A 16,887-nucleotide genomic window follows, 5' to 3' on the forward strand; every position below is an offset into this window, starting at 1 on the left:
ATATTCCGCTTGATAGTCAGGGGCAGAGCTGGGACTAGAATCTAAGTCTCATGACTCCCAGGCCAGTGCTCAGTCTATTTTCACTTCCTCGCCCTCTGACTTTTGTTTCCCCTTCCTAGCTTTATCCCAGGGGAGGTCAGTACCAGTTAAACCCCCAAAGCCAAAAGGACACGGTCCCTCCCCACCCCAGTGAAGCAACACCTGAACCTCAAATGCCCTAATTACAAGTCAGTTCGCAGATAACTGGGGTTCTTCGGAGGAATTGGCTGTTCCCTGACTTTCTGAGGTAAACAATCCATCAGGATTTTTATTGATCTGGCACAGCTCCTGTCGCCTTGGTGACACCACTGTACGGTCCCCGGTAGCTCTTGTATCCACGGTAACCGGTGCTTTGCGACCTTCAGTTTGCAGCGGTCGCCCTGCAGCCGGTGCAGTGGTTGCTGGGCGACAACGGAGAGAAGGCAGACGCTTGAGGTGGGAACCAGGACCGATGTCCGGTAGGGGGACGTTCCGGGGAAGCCCACGGAAAGCGAGGTGCCTGTCCCTCCCATGTAGGTGCGCGCTCCAAGCCGCAGACCCTGCCGCCCTTCCCCTCCCTCGAGCCCATGGCGGTGGCTATGCCCCCGAATCGGGCGGGGAGCTCGGGCTGGGCCTGGCGGCCGGTGGCGCGGGATGCGCTTTTGGCTCGCGCCTTCCATTCGTGCACTGAACTGCGGGGACGGTTCTATCTGGTGGGAGGTCTCCTAGTAGGAGGAGCGAGAGAGCCCAGCAGTGATACCGTGGTCTTCGACCCGGCTGGGGGCCAGGCCGTGCGACTGGGAGCCAGAGGCAGCCCCCAGCGCAGTCACCACGACGCGGCAGCGGTGGGCGGGCGTTGGCTCTGCGTGGTGGGCGGCTGGGACGGGTCGCGCCGCCTGGCCGCAGTGACTGCGCTGGACACAGAGCGTGGAGTATGGGAGGCGTGGACAGCGACCCCTGGCGATTGCCCTCCTGCCGGCCTCAGTAGTCACACCTGCACCCGCCTCTCCGATAGAGAGCTGCGGGTGGCTGGCCGAGAGGGAGGCACCCGCACTCAGCGCCGATATGGAAGCATCTACACGTTAAGGCTGGACCCCCGCGCTCGCACCTATTGGTATGGCCCCCTTTCCCAAAACCTTTCACGCTATTTTCATCTACTCGGGAAAAACAAAAGCTAAATTCTCAGGCAACTTATCCACAAGCTTACCTTAGCACCTTCATTCCATTGGCACCTACCCTAAAACCCCCCGAACTCCCTGTACAGGAGCGGTCCCCAACCCCAGGCTGCAGACCCAGTGCCAGTCAGTGGTCTGTTAAGGAACAGGCCAAAGAGCTCTGCCGCCACGCTTCGCCCCCTTCTGTGGAAAAATTGTCTTCCACGAAACTTGAGAACTGGGGGCCGGAAGGAGATGGGGCGGTGGGCAAGCAAGCAAAGCTTCATTTGTATTTACAGCCACTCCCCATGGCTCACATCACCACCTGAGCTCTGGCCCCCATCCATGGGAAAACTGTCTTCCATAAAATGGTCCCTGGTGCCAAAAAACGTGGGGAATGCTGCTCTACAGCATTGCCCTCCCTCTCATCAGACCTACAGCACTGCCCCACACCTCCTTTCTATCCTTGGCAAGGGCAGTGGCACTTAGATTTTCCAGAAAACCCCACTCAGGCCTGAATTTCTGCATATCCACAGCTACAAGGAAGAAGGATGCCACACAGCCTCACGCTCAGGTCACTGTGCTGCCCTGCTCCCATCTCCTGGGCCCCACCCAGGTCATCAGCTATTGCTCTTTGGGGGTTGCAACTCAGGTGAACCAGAAGTAGCTGGGCGTTGGAGTCATGGGAAGATTAAGGTATTATCTCCTCATATCTTGCTTAGGGTAGAAGGGGGCTAAAATTGTGATGCCCAAATCCCTTCAGACAGTCCCTTCTTTCTCCCCCAAGGAGGAACCACCTGTTACCCCTCATTTGATGGAACAGCTTGCAAGGCTTGTGAGCAGTGGGCAGGGGTCCCTGAATGGACCTCATGGACTCCGGCATCACTCGTGTTCTGTGGTGGGGCCCTTTGCTGTGCTGTTTGGTGGAGAAACTCTAACCAGAGCTAGAGACACCATCTGCAATGACCTCTACATCTATGATACCCGTGAGAGCCAGACTAATGGTTGAAGGGGAAAAAGGTGGGAAGATAGGAGAATCTAAAGATTACGGAGGATGGAACAGGGAGAAGGAAGAATTAGTTGACAAAAGTTAAAGTACACAGAATATCAAACATTTGAAGAACCCACGAATCAAGTGAAGAGAAAAATAATGGGCAAAACTTTGGTTAAGAATTCCGTGGGTAAGGCCGGGCGCGGTGGCTCACGCCTGTAATCCTAGCACTCTGGGAGGCCGAGGCAGGCGGATTGCTCGAGGTCAGGAGTTCGAAACCAGCCTGAGCAAGAGCGAGACCCCATCTCTACTATAAATAGGAAGAAATTAATTGGCCAAGTAATACATACAGAAAATATTAGCCGGGCATGGTGGCACATGCCTGTAGTCCCAGCTACTCGGGAGGCTGAGGCAGGAGGATTGCTTGAGCCCAGGAGTTTGAGGTTGCTGTGAGCTAGGCTGACGCCATGGCACTCACTCTAGCCAGGGCAACAGAGTGAGACTCTGTCTCAAAAAAAAAAAAAAAGAATTCCGTGGGTGACAAAGTGCTTCTGCCTCAGTAACCACCCTCTGCCCCTACCCAACAGGCAAGACTCCTCCTCTGTGGTTCCACTTTCCCTGTGCAGACCGCGGGCTGAAACGTGTGGGCCATCGTACCTGCCTTTGGAATGATCAGCTTTACCTGTTTGGGGGTTTTGGTGAGGATGGCAGGACAGCTAGTCCACAGGTGTGCATCCTGGACCTCTTTATCTAAAGAATAGTGCCAAAACACACCCACCAAGCCCCTGTTTTCTTGCAAACCCATAAAGCATTATCACCAGAGCTATCTACTTTAATTAAAATGCTTATTAAATTTCAATCTTAGAGTCAACGTTTGTTTCTGAATCTTTTTTTGGGGGGGAGGGCAGTAAATATGTAGATGTCTTTATTTGCAAGGGAAGGGATAAAATATGGGTCCTACTCTGATATTGTGAGCATTAACCTGATGGAACCATAAATCATATGCTGTCTCCTGCCCCATACAATTTCCAGCCCTAATTGGGAGAAAGCTTCAGGATACAGCTAAGCATTCTGACCAAAACATTTAATTAACAAAAAAATATTACAATAGCAGAGAAAATAATAATAACAATAAAGAGAAATTAGAAGAAGTGGGAGTCAGGGTAGAAAAAAATGCAAAGGCCTTGGTCTCTAGGAGACCAACACTCCAGCTGAGCTGGCCTTAGCCCCAGCCCCTTCTGAGTTTTCCTTGGCCGCTGGCTTCTCATCTTCCCCCATGAGACGAATGTTGTGCTTTTCCCGGAATTCATTTAGTTCTTTTCCCTTTGCCTGAAGCTGCTGTGTCAACGTCTCAATGATCTTCTGTATCTAGAGGGCAAGCAACAGAGATTATATAAGGATTTCAGGACTGTCTTCCCCCACCTGGAATGGACTATGATCAGGGAAAGTGAAGGAGAGATGATACTTCTACCTTTACCTTTAACCAAGTATTAATGGAGGAGCCCAGGCACTGAAATTATTCCTTTCTCAAACACAGTGGTCTATAAACCTTAATGTATATAAGAATTGCCTCATCTGCTGATTTTTAAAATGTCACTTCATGGCATTCCCAAAGGTTCTGATCCAGTAGGTCCAGGAGAGGGTCCAGGAAGCTACATTTCAAATCTGTCCATTAGGTGACTCTGATGCAGGTATCCATGGACTAAACTGTAAGAAGCCCTACTCTAACCCCTGACCCAATTTAGCCAGGTCACAGAGCCCATGCAAAGGGCATACAGTCAGCAACTCCTCCTGCCTAAGGAGCCAGACTTACCATAGCATAAAGAGCATAGGCTAACAGGCTATGTATGCTGTCTTCAACATGAGTTTCTACCTAGACTTTCCTTCACCATATTCCCTAAATCTATGGCCTCCCCATTTGTCTTATCCCTTTGTTGCCTAAAGTTTATACTCAGGGATTCTTGCTTACCTGCTCCTTGTTGTTCTCCAAAGCAGGCAGCACCTCTTTGACAGTCCGTTCCACCAGCACTCCTCCAACCATGCGGTAGCACTTCCGGGTTTCATCTACCTCCTTCAGTGTATCGATCACTAGGCTGGGGTAGGACAAGGCAGGACCTGAGAATTCAATCCTACTCTACTGCAACCCTCTCTCTTTTTTTTGAGACAGTCTCACTCTGTTGCCTGGGCTAGAGTGCCGTGGCGTCAGCTTAGCTCACAGCAACCTCCAACTCCCAGGCTCAAGCAATCTTTCTGCCTCAGCCTCCAGAGTAGCTGGGAATACAGGCACACGCCACCATGCCCGGCTAATTTTTTTTTATATATTTTTAGTTGGCCAATTAATTTTTTCTATTTTTAGTAGAGACGGGGTCTTGTTCTTGCTCAGGCTGATTTTGAACTCCTGACCTTGAGCGATCCTCCCACCTGGGCCTCCCAGAGTGCTAGGACTACAGGCATGACCACCATGCCAGGGCCCTCTCTTACAAAATGGCCCATGCTACTGTCCTATTGTTTGCTTCTCCCTGACTTTCTCACCTGTGCTCATTCAACTCCATCTCCAGTTCAGCTGCTTTGGATGCCAGGCCCCGCTGTTCCTGCCTGAGGCGGTTGAAGCCAGCAATTACCTAAGAAGATGAGAGGGAGAACAGATGAGAGAGGGGACAGTCAAAATGGCAGAGGGTCAAGACAGTACATACGGTGGAGACTTTACAAAGATGCAATAGTGGATACCTACCTTGGAAAAAGACAACTCAAGTTTACTATTTCTAATTTAAATCTTTCTGGAATTTCATTCACCAAACACTGAGAGCCTACTACATGCTAAGATCTGGGGGATATAACAGAATAGATTTGGCCTCTGGCTTCTTGTAGTTTATAATTTCGTGGGAAATAGGCACTTATAATATAGGGATGGGGTGGAGAGCTACTGGAGTACCTACAGCGGAGCTCAGACTTGCAGGTTAAAGAGGGCTATCAGGAAGAGCTTTGTAACAAGTGACTCTTGTTTGGGTCTGCCTAGTATGCTATTCACTGGGGAACTGCTCCTCCTTAACTTGGTAGGGTTCTTGTGGGACCATTGATCATAGGACCCTTTACCCAGGGCCACTGACCTATTTATGCCGAAGTTCTCTACAGGGATTTAATTTGGGGTAGAGACAAACAGATAGAGAAGGCAGTTGGAGCTAAGACACCTAGTGGTGCTGTAGAGGTGACCCTCCATTCCTATTCCTGAGTTCCCCACAGCTGCCCTAGTAATTAAACTTTGACAGTCTAGTTATTTGGCCTTTCTTTTCATTGTGTTAAATTCTGTGAACTACCCACTATTCTTCAAAAATACTCATTTTTAAAAAATTGTAAGTTGGCCAGAGTCAGTTTCTATAGCCTATAAACCCTAACTGATAATGTCTTAACTGAAACCTGAGAAACCAGGGGGAGGGGAACGGGCTCAAAAGCAGCACAAGAAATAACATATGTAAAGGCACAAAGAAGTGATTACTACCACCTCCTAGATGCCCAGAAACCGAGCAGAGAATAAAAACCGTGAAAACCAGAGTGGGTACTAATACTATCCTCACCATCACTTCCAGTATGGGGCTCTGATTAGAGATGTAATGAGGAAAGTAAATGGGTAGGTTGCGCAGTGTTGGGGAAAAAATGAAAAACATGAGGCTCAGAGACAAAAGACAAGGTCTCAAGTTCTGCCTCTGCCACTTACTGGCTCTATAGCCTGGGACAGACATTTAACACTACAGTTCTCAAGCATGGCGACATGTTAGGATCACCTGTGGAGCATTTTAAAAGCCTGAACAGTGGAGCTTCAGAACAACTACACAATCACTGAGGGTAAGGCCTAGGCCTCACTATTTTTAAAAAGATCTCCCACAGAATTCTAACATGAAGCCAGAATTGAGAACGACTGGGTTAGCTTCTTTGAGCCTTACTTTTCTTACCTGCAAAATGCAGATAACAATGATAAATACTTCATAAGGTTGTTGTAGCATGTGAACCAATAAATATGAAACAGCTTTGTAAACAGTAAAGTACATTAATTACTATCATGGCCTTCTCCCAAAATCCAGAAGTGCTCTCTTGGACCCTCCTGGTCATGTGAAAGCAATGAACCCAGTCCATTCAAACCACTGCCAAATCTCTCACTCCCATTTACATAAATTATAATCACACTGCCAGAAACCTTGCCCTGGTATTGATGATTAACCATTTCATCTTTACTAGGGCCTCTTATCTCTAGCTACTAGGGTCCCTTATTTCTCTGCAAGGTTCATATTCAGCTACTATAACCCAAATGGCTGAACTGCACCACCCCTACAGATCCCTTGTACTACCAATACACTAAGGAATATTTGACCAATAACTTGTCAATCCAGCAGTTTGTTCTCTTCTCCCATCCATCACCCCTTCATGTCAATCTATTTCATCCATTCATTTCAACAAATACCTTGGAAATCTAACTCATTTACAGGCTGTTTTTCCTTCACCTTTGTTGCCTATACCAAAACCATTCCATTTATAGTTAGCTTTTTCTCCACTGTTAATGTGCCAGATCAAAATAATTTCATCTAAGAAAACAACATGACTAAAGCAGATTCTAGATGTCCCCCTAGGACCCAAATGATCTATTCTTCTGGAATTTTTTTTTTTGAGACAGGGTTTCACTCTGTCGCCCTGGCTAGAATACAATGGCATCATCATAGCTCACTGCAGCCTCAAACTCCTGGGCTCAAACAATCCTCCTGCTTCAGCCTCCCAAGTAGCTGGAACTACAGAAACACACCACCACATATAGCTAATTTTTCTATTTTTTTTGTAAAGATGGGATCTTGCTATGTTGTTCAAACTGGTCTCAAACTCCAGGGCTCAAGGGATCCTCCCACACTGGGCTCCCAAAGTGCTGGGGTTACAGGCATGAGCCACCAAGCCCAGCCTGGATGTATGTTGTTAAATATAAACCAATGAAATTAGCTTAAGTGTCCAGAATTTCTGAGGCCTGAATTTATTTTCCGTAATAATTAATAGGAATCTGCTTTTCAACCACCAATTTAACACAACTAAAGGCAAAGAGATTTTTTTAAATTCCAACTTATCTTCAACATTCTTGCTAATAACATACCTGTTATCTCTTGTTCTATTTTAGGAACTTAATCAAATACCAAACTAAAATCTATTTAAATGTGTGAGTTATCCAGTTATTAAGGAACATTTCAGCCATGAGTGTATTTACAGGAAATGAAATCTCTTAGCAGCTAATTGCAACCTAAATGTAAGGTAAATGCAAAATAAGCCAATATTAACCTGCCATCTCTGGAGTCTATCAGGTAATAAAAACAGAGAGGGTGTCCTCTACTTCCACATTACTCCCACATTCTTACTCTTAAACTACAACTTTTCTTTTTTCTGTTTCTTTTTTTTTTTTTTTTTTTTTTGAGACAGAATCCCTCGCTCTGTTGCCCCAACTAGAGTACAGTGGCATCATCATAGCTCACTGCAACCTCAAATTCCTGAGCTCAAGCAACTCCCCCACCTCAGCTTCCTGAGTAGCTAGGACTACAGGCACTGCCACCATGCCCAGCTAAATTTTTCTATTTTTTGTAGACACAGGGTCTTGCTCTTGCTCAGGCTGGTCTCAAACTCCTAAACTGAAGTGATTCTCCCACTTCAGCCTCCCAAAGTGCTAGGATTATAGGTATAAGCCAATGATCCCAGCCTTTATTTATTTATTTATTTGAGAGAGAGTCTCACTTTGGTGCCCGGGCTAGAGTGCCGTGGCATCAGTCTAGCTCACAGCAACCTCAAACTCCTGGGCTCAAGCAATCCTTCTGCCTCAGTCCCGAGTAGCTGAGACTACAGGTATGCACCACCATGCCAGGCCAATTTTTCTATTTTTGGTAAAGATGGGGTCTCACTCTTGCTTAGGCTGTTCTCAAATTTCTGAGCTCAAGCTATCCTCCCACCTTGGCCTCCCAGAATGCTAGGATTACAGTCATAAGCCACTGTTCCCAGCCAACATTTACTCTTACTGGATTCAATGGAACAATAGAAGAGGTAGAGAATTATGATTGTATGCATCTGGAAAAGCATTTTCTGGGCTATTGCTCCACTAAGTACCTTCTTTTCACTTCAGTGCCCCCTTTTCTTACAAACATACTAAACTATCAAAGAAAACATTTTTGACCTTACTATTTCATTAAATAATGACATTCATCCCTTCTCTTCATCAAATTTTTTTAGGACTAGTCTATACTCACAGCCTCCACTTCCTCACCTCCCATTCACTCCCAACTCACTTTAAATTGCCTTCTAATTGTCTTCTATCTATATTAGTTATTAAACTATTATTAGTTGTCAAACTATCTTCTCAAAGACCTTGAATAGCCTTCTACCTAATTGCACACTCCAACCACCTATTCTCAGTTTTCAATCTGCTTCTTGAAACTCTTTGAGCAGCAACATGGTATAGTGGAAAAAGCCCAAACTAGAGTTTGAGCTGGGTACAAATCCCAGTTTTGCCATTTACATGCTATGTGACTGAGTTACTTCTCTTGTTTATTCATTTATAAAATGGAGCTAATTTACCATAGGGCAGGGTTTCTCAACATTGCCCAGATAATTTGTTGTTGTGGGGGCTGTTTTAGCATTGTAGGATGTTTAGCAACATCCCTGGACTTTACCCATTAAAAGCCAAAAATTTCTCTAAGCATTGCCAAATATCTCCTAGGGGAAATCACACAGGTTGAAAACCACTATTATAGGGTAACAATGAGAACTAAACTGAGATAATATGTTTTGGGTTTTTAATTTTTTTTTTCCTTTTGAGACAGAGTCTCATACTCTGTTGCCCAGGCTAGAGTGCCATGGCATCAGCTTAGCTCACAGCAACCTCAACTCCTGGGCTCAAGCAATCCTCCTGCTTTAGCCTCCTAAAATGCTAGGATTACAGGTGTGTACCATGGCTGCCCTACCTGTACTATTTCGATTGTCATTCTTAGCAATTTCTTTTTTTTTTTTTTTTTGAGACAGAGTCTCGCTTTGTTGTCCAGGCTAGAGTGAGTGCCGTGGCGTCAGCCTAGCTCACAGCAACCTCAAACTCCTGGGCTCGAGTGATCCTTCTGCCTCAGCCTCCCGAGTAGCTGGGACTACAGGCATGTGCCACCATGCCCGGCTAATTTTATATATATATATATATATATCAGTTGGCCAATTAATTTCTTTCTATATAGTAGAGACAGGGTCTCGCTCTTGCTCAGGCTGGTTTTGAACTCCTGACCTTGAGCAATCTGCCCGCCTCAGCCTCCCAAGAGCTAGGATTACAGGCGTGAGCCACAGCGCCCGGCCAGCAATTTCTTTTTATTTATTTATTTATTTTGTATTTCAGATGTTTTTATTTCTTCAAATTTGTTATTCATCAGGAGTGACTGAAATAAAAATATAATTGAGTCTCATCATGATCATGGAAATGGCTTTAAGAGAAAACTGGTCAGATGAATATTATTGCTTCCCATTTTCAACCAGTAAATAGTTGCCATTGATAAATAGACAGCCACGAGTCTGTCAAGAATGTTCAAGACATGTTATATAATACAACATGCCTGTTCACAGGCAGAAACTAGGAAATAACTTATGTGTACTTCTTGATTTCATCATACAAGACAAGCACAAAAGCACCGCCCATGCCTCTGAGAACACTGAACCATGCACCCTGGAAAAAAGCTTTGCCTCCTTCATCACAAGCAATCTTCCTCCAGCACTCAATCATGCCTGTGTACATGATGTCAGTTCCTTTGCACCCTGACTGCATCATCATACGGCGACTAACAGTGTCAAACGGATAGGAAGTCAACCCAGCAACAGCAGTGACAGACTGTGCAATCATCCAACTGATGATATGAGTATTCTTGGGATCTGGAAGCATTCCCTTTGCAGTGTCACAGATACCAAAGTAGGCAGCACGGAAGATGATAATACCCTGCACAGACACATTAGAGCCTTGGTACAGGCCCCTAATCCCATCAGATTTGTAGATCTTAACCAGGCAGTCACTGAGGCCTCCGAATTCTCTTTCGGCTCTGGCTTTACCCACATCAGCTGCTAGACAGGTACAGGCAAAATCAAGAGGGTACACAAAGCACAAGGATGTGGCCCCAGCGGCACCACCTGATGCCAGATTCCCTGCAAAGTAGTGCCAAAACTGGGTCTTCTTGTCCACATCACCCAGGATGATCTGCTTGTATTTATCTTTGAAGGCAAAGTTGAGAGCCTGGGTGGGGAAGTATCTGATGACATTGGCCAGGTTACCATGTCAAGGACAGGACTCCTGCTCCTTGGGGATACGGACCAAGCAGTCTTTAATGCCCTTGTATTGCTTATCTGCAGTGATTTGCTTGCTGGCATGCTGCACCTGCAGCAGCAGCTTGACCCACTTGATGGGCACTACCGCAGTCTTGGAGATGGCCGCGGCCACTCCACCTGCCAGGAAGTCCATGAGGAAGGACACATCGGCATCTGTCATGTTGAAGCGAAAGAGGAGGCAGGTGACTGTGGGACAAAACTGAGCTGGGAACCAGCTTTGACTCCGTGGCTGTCAAGCAACTTCTATAGTTTCAACAATTGCCTTTACAAGTTGTCAATAAATAGTAGCTGCTATTATTACAGATCATCTCTGCCTAAATGTCCCATGGATACCTTAAACTCAGATCATTCAAAGCTGAACTAATCTTGTTTCCTCTATTTCTGCTAATGATATCACTCTAGCCCTCCAGGTAGGAAACACTCATTTCATCTTTGAACACACAGTAATCCCATCAACTGCCAAACTTTCTGCACTTACCTCAGCTGATTTCTCTTAGGCTCACTGACATCACCATAGTTCAGGCCTTCATTACCCTCTTGTCTAAACTACTGCAAAAGTCTTCTAAATGATCTCCCTATTTTTGGTCTCTCCAAATCCATCCTACACACTGTTGCTAATTTAATCTTCCTAACACTTGGATGACACAGAAAAGTGTTCATGATGTATTATTAGGCTACAAAAGCAGATTATAAAATAGTACATACTGTATAATCCTAATTTTGTAAAATAAAATGTGTAAATATAAAAAACATGCCCTCCCTTTCTGTCCACATGCATATATACAAAAAGATAAAGGAGGTGGGAAAAAACTCTCTCAAAGAATATACTCGAAAATGGTAAGAATAGTTATTATCTCTGGATAGAATTATGGATAATTTATTTCCTGGTTTGAACTTTTTACTATTTTCTACATTTCCTACAATAAACATGCATTATTTTCTATAATAGGAAAATAAATTAATAATATAACATATATGCTTCTATGATTCCCTCAGTGCTTATGTTAAAAAGTCCCAAATTCCTTGCCATAGACTCAAAGACCTCTATTCTCACTCTGTTACCCAGGCTAGAGTGCCGTGGCATCAGCCTAACTCACAGCAACCTCCAACTCCTGGGCTCAAGCAATCCTTCTGCCTCAGCCTCCCAAGTAGCTGGGACTACAGGCATGTGCCACTATGCCTGGCTAATTTTTTCTATATATTTTTAGTTGGCCAATTAATTTCTTTCTATTTTTAGTAGAGACAGGGTCTCACTCTTGCTCAGGCTGGTCTCCAACTCCTGACCTTGAGCAATCCTTCCGCCTGGGCCTCCCAGAGTGCCAGGATTACAGGTGTGAGCCACCGTGCCTGGCTCCGTATGTTTTAAATTGCACACCATTCTGAGTATTGTAATAAAATCTCACTCCATCCCGCTCCATTCTGCCAAGGACACGAATCATCCCTTTGTCCATTGTAGCCATGCTATATAAACTACCAACCAACACCATTAGTCATTGACATTATCTGCTCCTGACTTCCAACCTTTGATATCTCATCATTTTATCATCTCGTATTATCACAAGAAAGGTGAGTACAGTACAGCAAGATATTTTGAGAAAGAAACCACATTCACATGACTTTTATTTCCGTATATTGTTATAATTGACCTGTTTTATTATTAGTTATTGTTAATCTCTTAACTGTGCCTAATTTATAGGTTAAACTTTATCATAGGTATGTATGTATGTATAGGAAAGGACATAGTATATTTAGGGTTCAGTTCTATCCAGTGGTTTTCAGGCAACCACTGGGCGTCTTGGAATGTATCACCCACGGGTAGTGGGGAACTACTGTACCTGTTTCCCTGTACCCAGCAGAATGCCTAGCACATGGTAGACCATCAAAAAGTATTAGGTCCCTTCTTCCCGCCTTTTCCCCCACATCAGAAATTATCTCTATCCTATGGCACTTTATACCTCTCTTAGGACCCATATTCTGCTTCTTATTAGCATTTTGCATATCTTTTTTTTTTTTTTTTTTTCTGAGACAGAGTCTCACTCTCTTGCCTGGGCTAAAGTACCATGGCGTCAGCCTAGCTCACAGCAACCTCATACTCGTGAGCTCAAGCGATCCCACTGCCTCAGCCTCCCAGGTAGCTGGGACCACAGGCACCCACCACACCACGGTACCCAGCTAACTTTTTCTATTTTTAGTTGTTTGGCTAATTTCTTTCTATTTATAGTAGAGACAGGGTCTTGCTCTTGCTCCGGCTGGTCTCAAACTCCTGAGCTCAAGCAATCCTCCCACCTGGCCTCCCAGAGTGCTAGGATTACAGGTGTGAGCCACCGTACCCGGCCTGCATATCTTTTTTACCCCACCAGACTATGCTCTTTGATGGCAGAGGACAGTCTTTAAAATCTTTATGCCTGCATTTTCCTGTATTTATTGTTCAACAAAAAACTGATAACTGAATCTATAATTAAAATAGTTGTTTAACTGCTTTCAATTCTACTGTGTAGATTTCTTCCCACTCCCACTAGACACTAGCCCCACTATTAGCAAATCACTGTTCCTAAACCACAAAGGGCTTCCTGATTAATTTATCCAACGTGTCCCAATGCTAGCCACTGGGGGAAATACAAACTAGGATTAGAAAAGGGTTTCTGGTCTCGAAAGAAATTCAACCTAATAATGAACTCCCCAGTCAAAACAGTATACAACTACACTGTTTGAGTATGTGAGTCACGTGGCATGAAGCGTGACGGCGACTGTCAACGTGGGTTCAGAGTCAGGTAACAGACTACACAACCACCCCATTGACCAATCCTCTGGGATTCATTTCGAGCTGCCTTGCGCAGCCATATCCTGGTTGGGAGGTGTTGAGGAGGGATGGGGAAAGCGACCACCATCTCCCCTCAGACTACCATCTCCCCATCCTCCCACACCCTGAATCTCAGGGCTTTCCCTTTCGCCAGGCTCACTCAGTACCCCAGGGAGGCGTGGCTCTCACCTACCCAACCACCTACTCTCTCCCTGGGGGCTGGGCTAGCTTCTCCAGGGACCCTCTCCTCTCTAGGCAGCCACGCAAATGTGGGACTGGCGGAAAGGTCTGCGTAAGCCACGGGCTCCCACTTCTCTCATGGACTCCGGACCCAGAGCGAGGTGCCCTCCTTCGCGCTCTCGGCTTCTCACCTGCTCTGCCGACACCGCCCCCTTCCCCGCACCGCTCCCGCTGCTCTTGCCGGCGCGACCGCTGTTCTCCGCCATCTTTGCCGCCTGCTGGGTTTCCGGCCTGCGCACTCAGCCCCGCCTTGCGTCACGTCCTGTCTGGGAGTTACCGCCCACTCGCCCCGGCGCCCTTGGCTCCAGGCCGCTCTTCGGATCGGATGCTGCGAATGGTGTCGGCTGTACCTTCATGTAGGACCTACTCTCTATTCCGTCGGCCGCGGTGAATTTCACCTGCGGTGCTTTAACTTGTGCAACAGAAATGCTGCCCCTGGGAGAGGCTGTTCCGGAAGGACGGGCTAACTGGAGGGTGGGAGCGCGGGTTGGGTCTGGGTTGCTGTGCTTCCTGCCCACCTTGGTTGGGGTGGTGGCAGACGAGGGAGGGTGAACTTTCCCTCAGAGATTCTGATGTAAGAGGGGAAAATATGCTTTGAGTCAGTAAGCTGTGCAAGTGTATAGTTAAGAAGAGAGGCTTGGGAAAAACAAGGAAGTTTCCGGGAGATGACTTTTGAACTGCCGAAACGTTTGGCAGAGGAAAAGGGCTTCAGTCTAATGTGAGATCGCTGGAAGTTGAGGTATTCGGGCGCCAAGCAGACCCCCTTCCTCCATCTTCCCACTTTATGATCTCTTCCTGTAGCCTATAATTATAATAAAGAGTGTTTTTGAAGACTTGGGTTTTTTTTTTTTTTTTTACTGGCAGGGCCCAGATTCAGCCTCACAGTATGTAAGGAGAAGTCAGAGAATCCTATAAATGTATTGCTTAAGGGAAGGGGTTGGTGTCCTGATTTCTCACCTTCCTCAGGCTGGGCTTCATCACCAGGCCTCCTCACCAACTCCTGTCCCTTCTTCTGTGTCCCGGACTCCGGATACTTCGACAGTCAGTACATTGTGCTCAGCCCAGGTAACATGTTTCGTTGTGTCCTCAGTGCCTGGCACATAGTAGATGCTCAGTAAATGTTTGTTAAATGGATAGCAGAAGACATATGCATGTCAACCATCCTCAGAACATTTGATTAATGAGCCCCATTAGCCCTGGGTCAGTGTGGCCTGTAAGAGCAGAATCAAAAGGAAGTTCCACCTTCCTGCCTACCCATTTGAGCCCCTGATCATTAAACTTGGGTTTCCCCATGCTAGGAAATCTGAGAATCCTGCCCGTGCCATTCACAGGCCCAGAGCCATGGCTAGCTCTTCTTCCTGGGAACTGCCCCTGGTCGCTGTGTGCCAGGTAACATCGACACCAGACAAGCAACAGAACTTTAAAACGTGTGCTGAGCTGGTTCGAGAAGCTGCCAGACTGGGTGCTTGCCTAGCTTTCCTGCCTGAGGCATTTGACTTCATTGCACGGGACCCTGCGGAGACGCTGCACCTGTCTGAGCCACTGGGTGGGAACCTTTTGGGAGAATATACCCAGCTTGCCAGGTATCAGGGAAAGGGGGAGGGAGAGGTAGAATCTTTGTTGGGCAGTGCCCCTGGATTGCCAGATATGAGGGTAGAGCCTTGAAAAGAGTTGTCAGTGTCCCCTCCCCCCAGGGAATGTGGACTCTGGCTGTCCTTGGGTGGTTTCCATGAGCGTGGCCAAGACTGGGAGCAGACTCAGAAAATCTACAATTGTCATGTGATTCTGAACAGCAAGGGTGAGACTTCATAACCCTTTAGCCTGCCTCTTCCCAGGTTCTTCTACCTAAATTAGATTCTCCAGAATTTTGTTTTTCAATTCTATTTCCTTGGCCCAAGGTTTTAGGGGAGTTTGTACTTCTGTTTCTAGCCTATAAACTCTAGCCTCTCCTCCTCCTTGGGAGGAGAGGAACTAGGCTGGGATTCTAAAGCACTGAGTATTTCTTCTCCCTCTTACCCTAGGATCAGTAGTGGCCACTTACAGGAAGACGCATCTGTGTGATGTAGAAATTCCAGGGCAGGGGCCTATGCGTGAAAGCAACTCTACCATGCCCGGGCCCAGTCTTGAGTCACCTGTCGACACACCGGCAGGCAAGGTGGGAGTTGTGAGAGGATGAGGGTGGGAGAGAAATATGAGGGAAGGAATTAGGAATACTTTGAAGTAGTAGTATAGAAAGCCCTAAGGAGTGGGATAATGGGGGTATGACTAGATGATGTGACAAACAGGACAGGGAGGCTAAGTAGGCTGTTTTTCATTCCAGATTGGTCTAGCTGTCTGCTATGACATGCGGTTCCCTGAACTCTCTCTGGCATTGGCTCAGGCTGGAGCAGAAATACTTACCTACCCTTCAGCTTTTGGATCTGTTACAGGCCCAGCCCACTGGGAGGTAAGAAGATACCTCTTCAAAACATAAGGGCCTCTTCACCTCATTCTCCTCCCTTGGCCCTACCAGTTAAAAGATTTTCTTCTCCTTCCCACCTGCTGAGAAAATTCATTCCCCAGATAGTTGTCTCTCATGTGGTACAGAATAGTTAACACAGTAAATCATTCCTATGCAATTATTAGAATGGTCACAGCGGGAAGATTGGCCTGAAATGTCCATCTCCTGTCACTTCCCCATTAGCTGCCACACACATCTCATCTCCAGGTGTTATTGCGGGCCCGTGCCATTGAAACTCAGTGCTATGTAGTGGCAGCAGCACAGTGTGGACGGCACCATGAGAAGAGAGCAAGTTATGGCCACAGCATGGTGGTAGACCCCTGGGGAACAGTGGTGGCCCGCTGCTCTGAGGGACCAGGTCTCTGCCTTGCCCGGATCGACCTCAACTATCTCCGACAGTTGCGCCAACACCTGCCTGTATTCCAGCACCGCAGACCTGATCTCTATGGCAATCTGGGTCATCCGCTGTCTTAAGACTTTGACTTCTGTGAGTTGAGACACCCATTGTGAGCTGGTGCTGCTGTGACTTGTAGGCAGGACGCAGGCACAGCTCCCCTCACTTGGAGAACCTTGACTCTTTTGATGGAACACAGGCTCAGCTTACTGGGAAAGAAGAAACTTTCACCTGAGCTCAGATTTCAGTTTCAGAAAGATGGAATTTTATACAGTCATTGTTTATTTCATGAAAACTGAAGTTATGCTGAGGGCTGAGCAGCACTGGCATTGAAAAAAATATAATAATCATAAAGTCTGTGCCTGGACATCTTTGGGAGCTGGAAGGGGAGGTGGTATTGTACCAGCTGGACTAGGTTCCACTTCTAGG

At 46.5% G+C, this 16,887-nt stretch overlaps 3 protein-coding genes and 1 pseudogene across 8 annotated transcripts; 2 read left to right on the plus strand and 2 right to left on the minus strand.

Moving 5' to 3' along the window:
- The first annotated feature begins 422 nt into the window (after positions 1-422).
- KLHDC9 (kelch domain containing 9) lies at positions 423-3,108 on the plus strand. 4 transcript variants are annotated; one of them, XM_076000306.1, is made up of 5 exons: positions 423-555; positions 1,034-1,132; positions 1,709-1,868; positions 1,960-2,158; positions 2,751-3,019. In XM_076000306.1, exons 1-5 carry the CDS (start codon positions 491-493, stop codon positions 2,915-2,917), a joined length of 690 nt encoding a protein of 229 aa, XP_075856421.1. In that variant the 5' UTR covers positions 423-490; the 3' UTR covers positions 2,918-3,019. The 4 variants fall into 4 exon arrangements, with proteins under 4 accessions (XP_075856421.1, XP_075856422.1, XP_012624011.1 ...); XM_076000307.1 differs by having other exon boundaries at positions 423-534; positions 2,751-3,017; XM_012768557.3 differs by having other exon boundaries at positions 448-1,132; positions 2,751-3,108.
- Positions 3,109-3,232: 124 nt separating this feature from the next.
- Positions 3,233-13,833, minus strand: PFDN2 (prefoldin subunit 2). Its single transcript, XM_012768571.3, has 4 exons — positions 13,696-13,833; positions 4,696-4,784; positions 4,133-4,256; positions 3,233-3,531 (listed from the first exon to the last, which is right to left on the minus strand). The coding sequence occupies exons 1-4, from the start codon at positions 13,768-13,770 to the stop codon at positions 3,355-3,357; spliced, it is 465 nt and encodes a 154-aa protein (XP_012624025.1). The 5' UTR covers positions 13,771-13,833; the 3' UTR covers positions 3,233-3,354.
- Positions 9,174-13,681, minus strand: LOC105873544 (ADP/ATP translocase 2 pseudogene; annotated as a pseudogene).
- On the plus strand, positions 13,833-16,815 carry NIT1 (nitrilase 1). Of its 3 annotated transcripts, none has more exons than XM_012768561.3 (7): positions 13,833-13,951; positions 14,531-14,629; positions 14,896-15,147; positions 15,259-15,362; positions 15,586-15,719; positions 15,885-16,010; positions 16,272-16,815. In XM_012768561.3, exons 1-7 carry the CDS (start codon positions 13,890-13,892, stop codon positions 16,536-16,538), a joined length of 1,044 nt encoding a protein of 347 aa, XP_012624015.2. In that variant the 5' UTR covers positions 13,833-13,889; the 3' UTR covers positions 16,539-16,815. The 3 variants fall into 3 exon arrangements, with proteins under 3 accessions (XP_012624015.2, XP_075856423.1, XP_012624018.2); XM_076000308.1 differs by lacking the exon at positions 13,833-13,951 and adding an exon at positions 13,957-14,038; XM_012768564.2 differs by lacking the exons at positions 13,833-13,951; positions 14,531-14,629 and adding an exon at positions 14,089-14,282.
- The last annotated feature ends 72 nt before the right edge of the window (positions 16,816-16,887 follow it).

Source organism: Microcebus murinus, chromosome 2 (assembly GCF_040939455.1).
Source record: "Microcebus murinus isolate Inina chromosome 2, M.murinus_Inina_mat1.0, whole genome shotgun sequence".
In the NCBI taxonomy this organism is placed as follows: Eukaryota; Metazoa; Chordata; class Mammalia; order Primates; family Cheirogaleidae; genus Microcebus; species Microcebus murinus.

Coding starts and splice junctions, on each gene's coding strand:
- KLHDC9 (XM_012768557.3), top strand. CDS start 606: ATGGCGGTGGCTATGCCCCCGAATCGGGCGGGGAGCTCGGGCTGGGCC. Junction 1,869..1,959: donor GGAGTCATGGGAAGATTAAG/GTATTATCTCCT, acceptor TTCTCCCCCAAG/GAGGAACCACCTGTTACCCC. Junction 2,159..2,750: donor CCTCTACATCTATGATACCC/GTGAGAGCCAGA, acceptor CCTACCCAACAG/GCAAGACTCCTCCTCTGTGG.
- NIT1 (XM_012768561.3), top strand. CDS start 13,890: ATGCTGCGAATGGTGTCGGCTGTACCTTCATGTAGGACCTACTCTCTA. Junction 15,720..15,884: donor TCGACACACCGGCAGGCAAG/GTGGGAGTTGTG, acceptor TTTTCATTCCAG/ATTGGTCTAGCTGTCTGCTA. Junction 16,011..16,271: donor CAGGCCCAGCCCACTGGGAG/GTAAGAAGATAC, acceptor TCTCATCTCCAG/GTGTTATTGCGGGCCCGTGC.
- PFDN2 (XM_012768571.3), bottom strand. CDS start 13,770: ATGGCGGAGAACAGCGGTCGCGCCGGCAAGAGCAGCGGGAGCGGTGCG. Junction 4,785..13,695: donor GGGCGGTGTCGGCAGAGCAG/GTGAGAAGCCGA, acceptor TCATCTTCTTAG/GTAATTGCTGGCTTCAACCG. Junction 4,257..4,695: donor ATGGAGTTGAATGAGCACAG/GTGAGAAAGTCA, acceptor GTCCTACCCCAG/CCTAGTGATCGATACACTGA.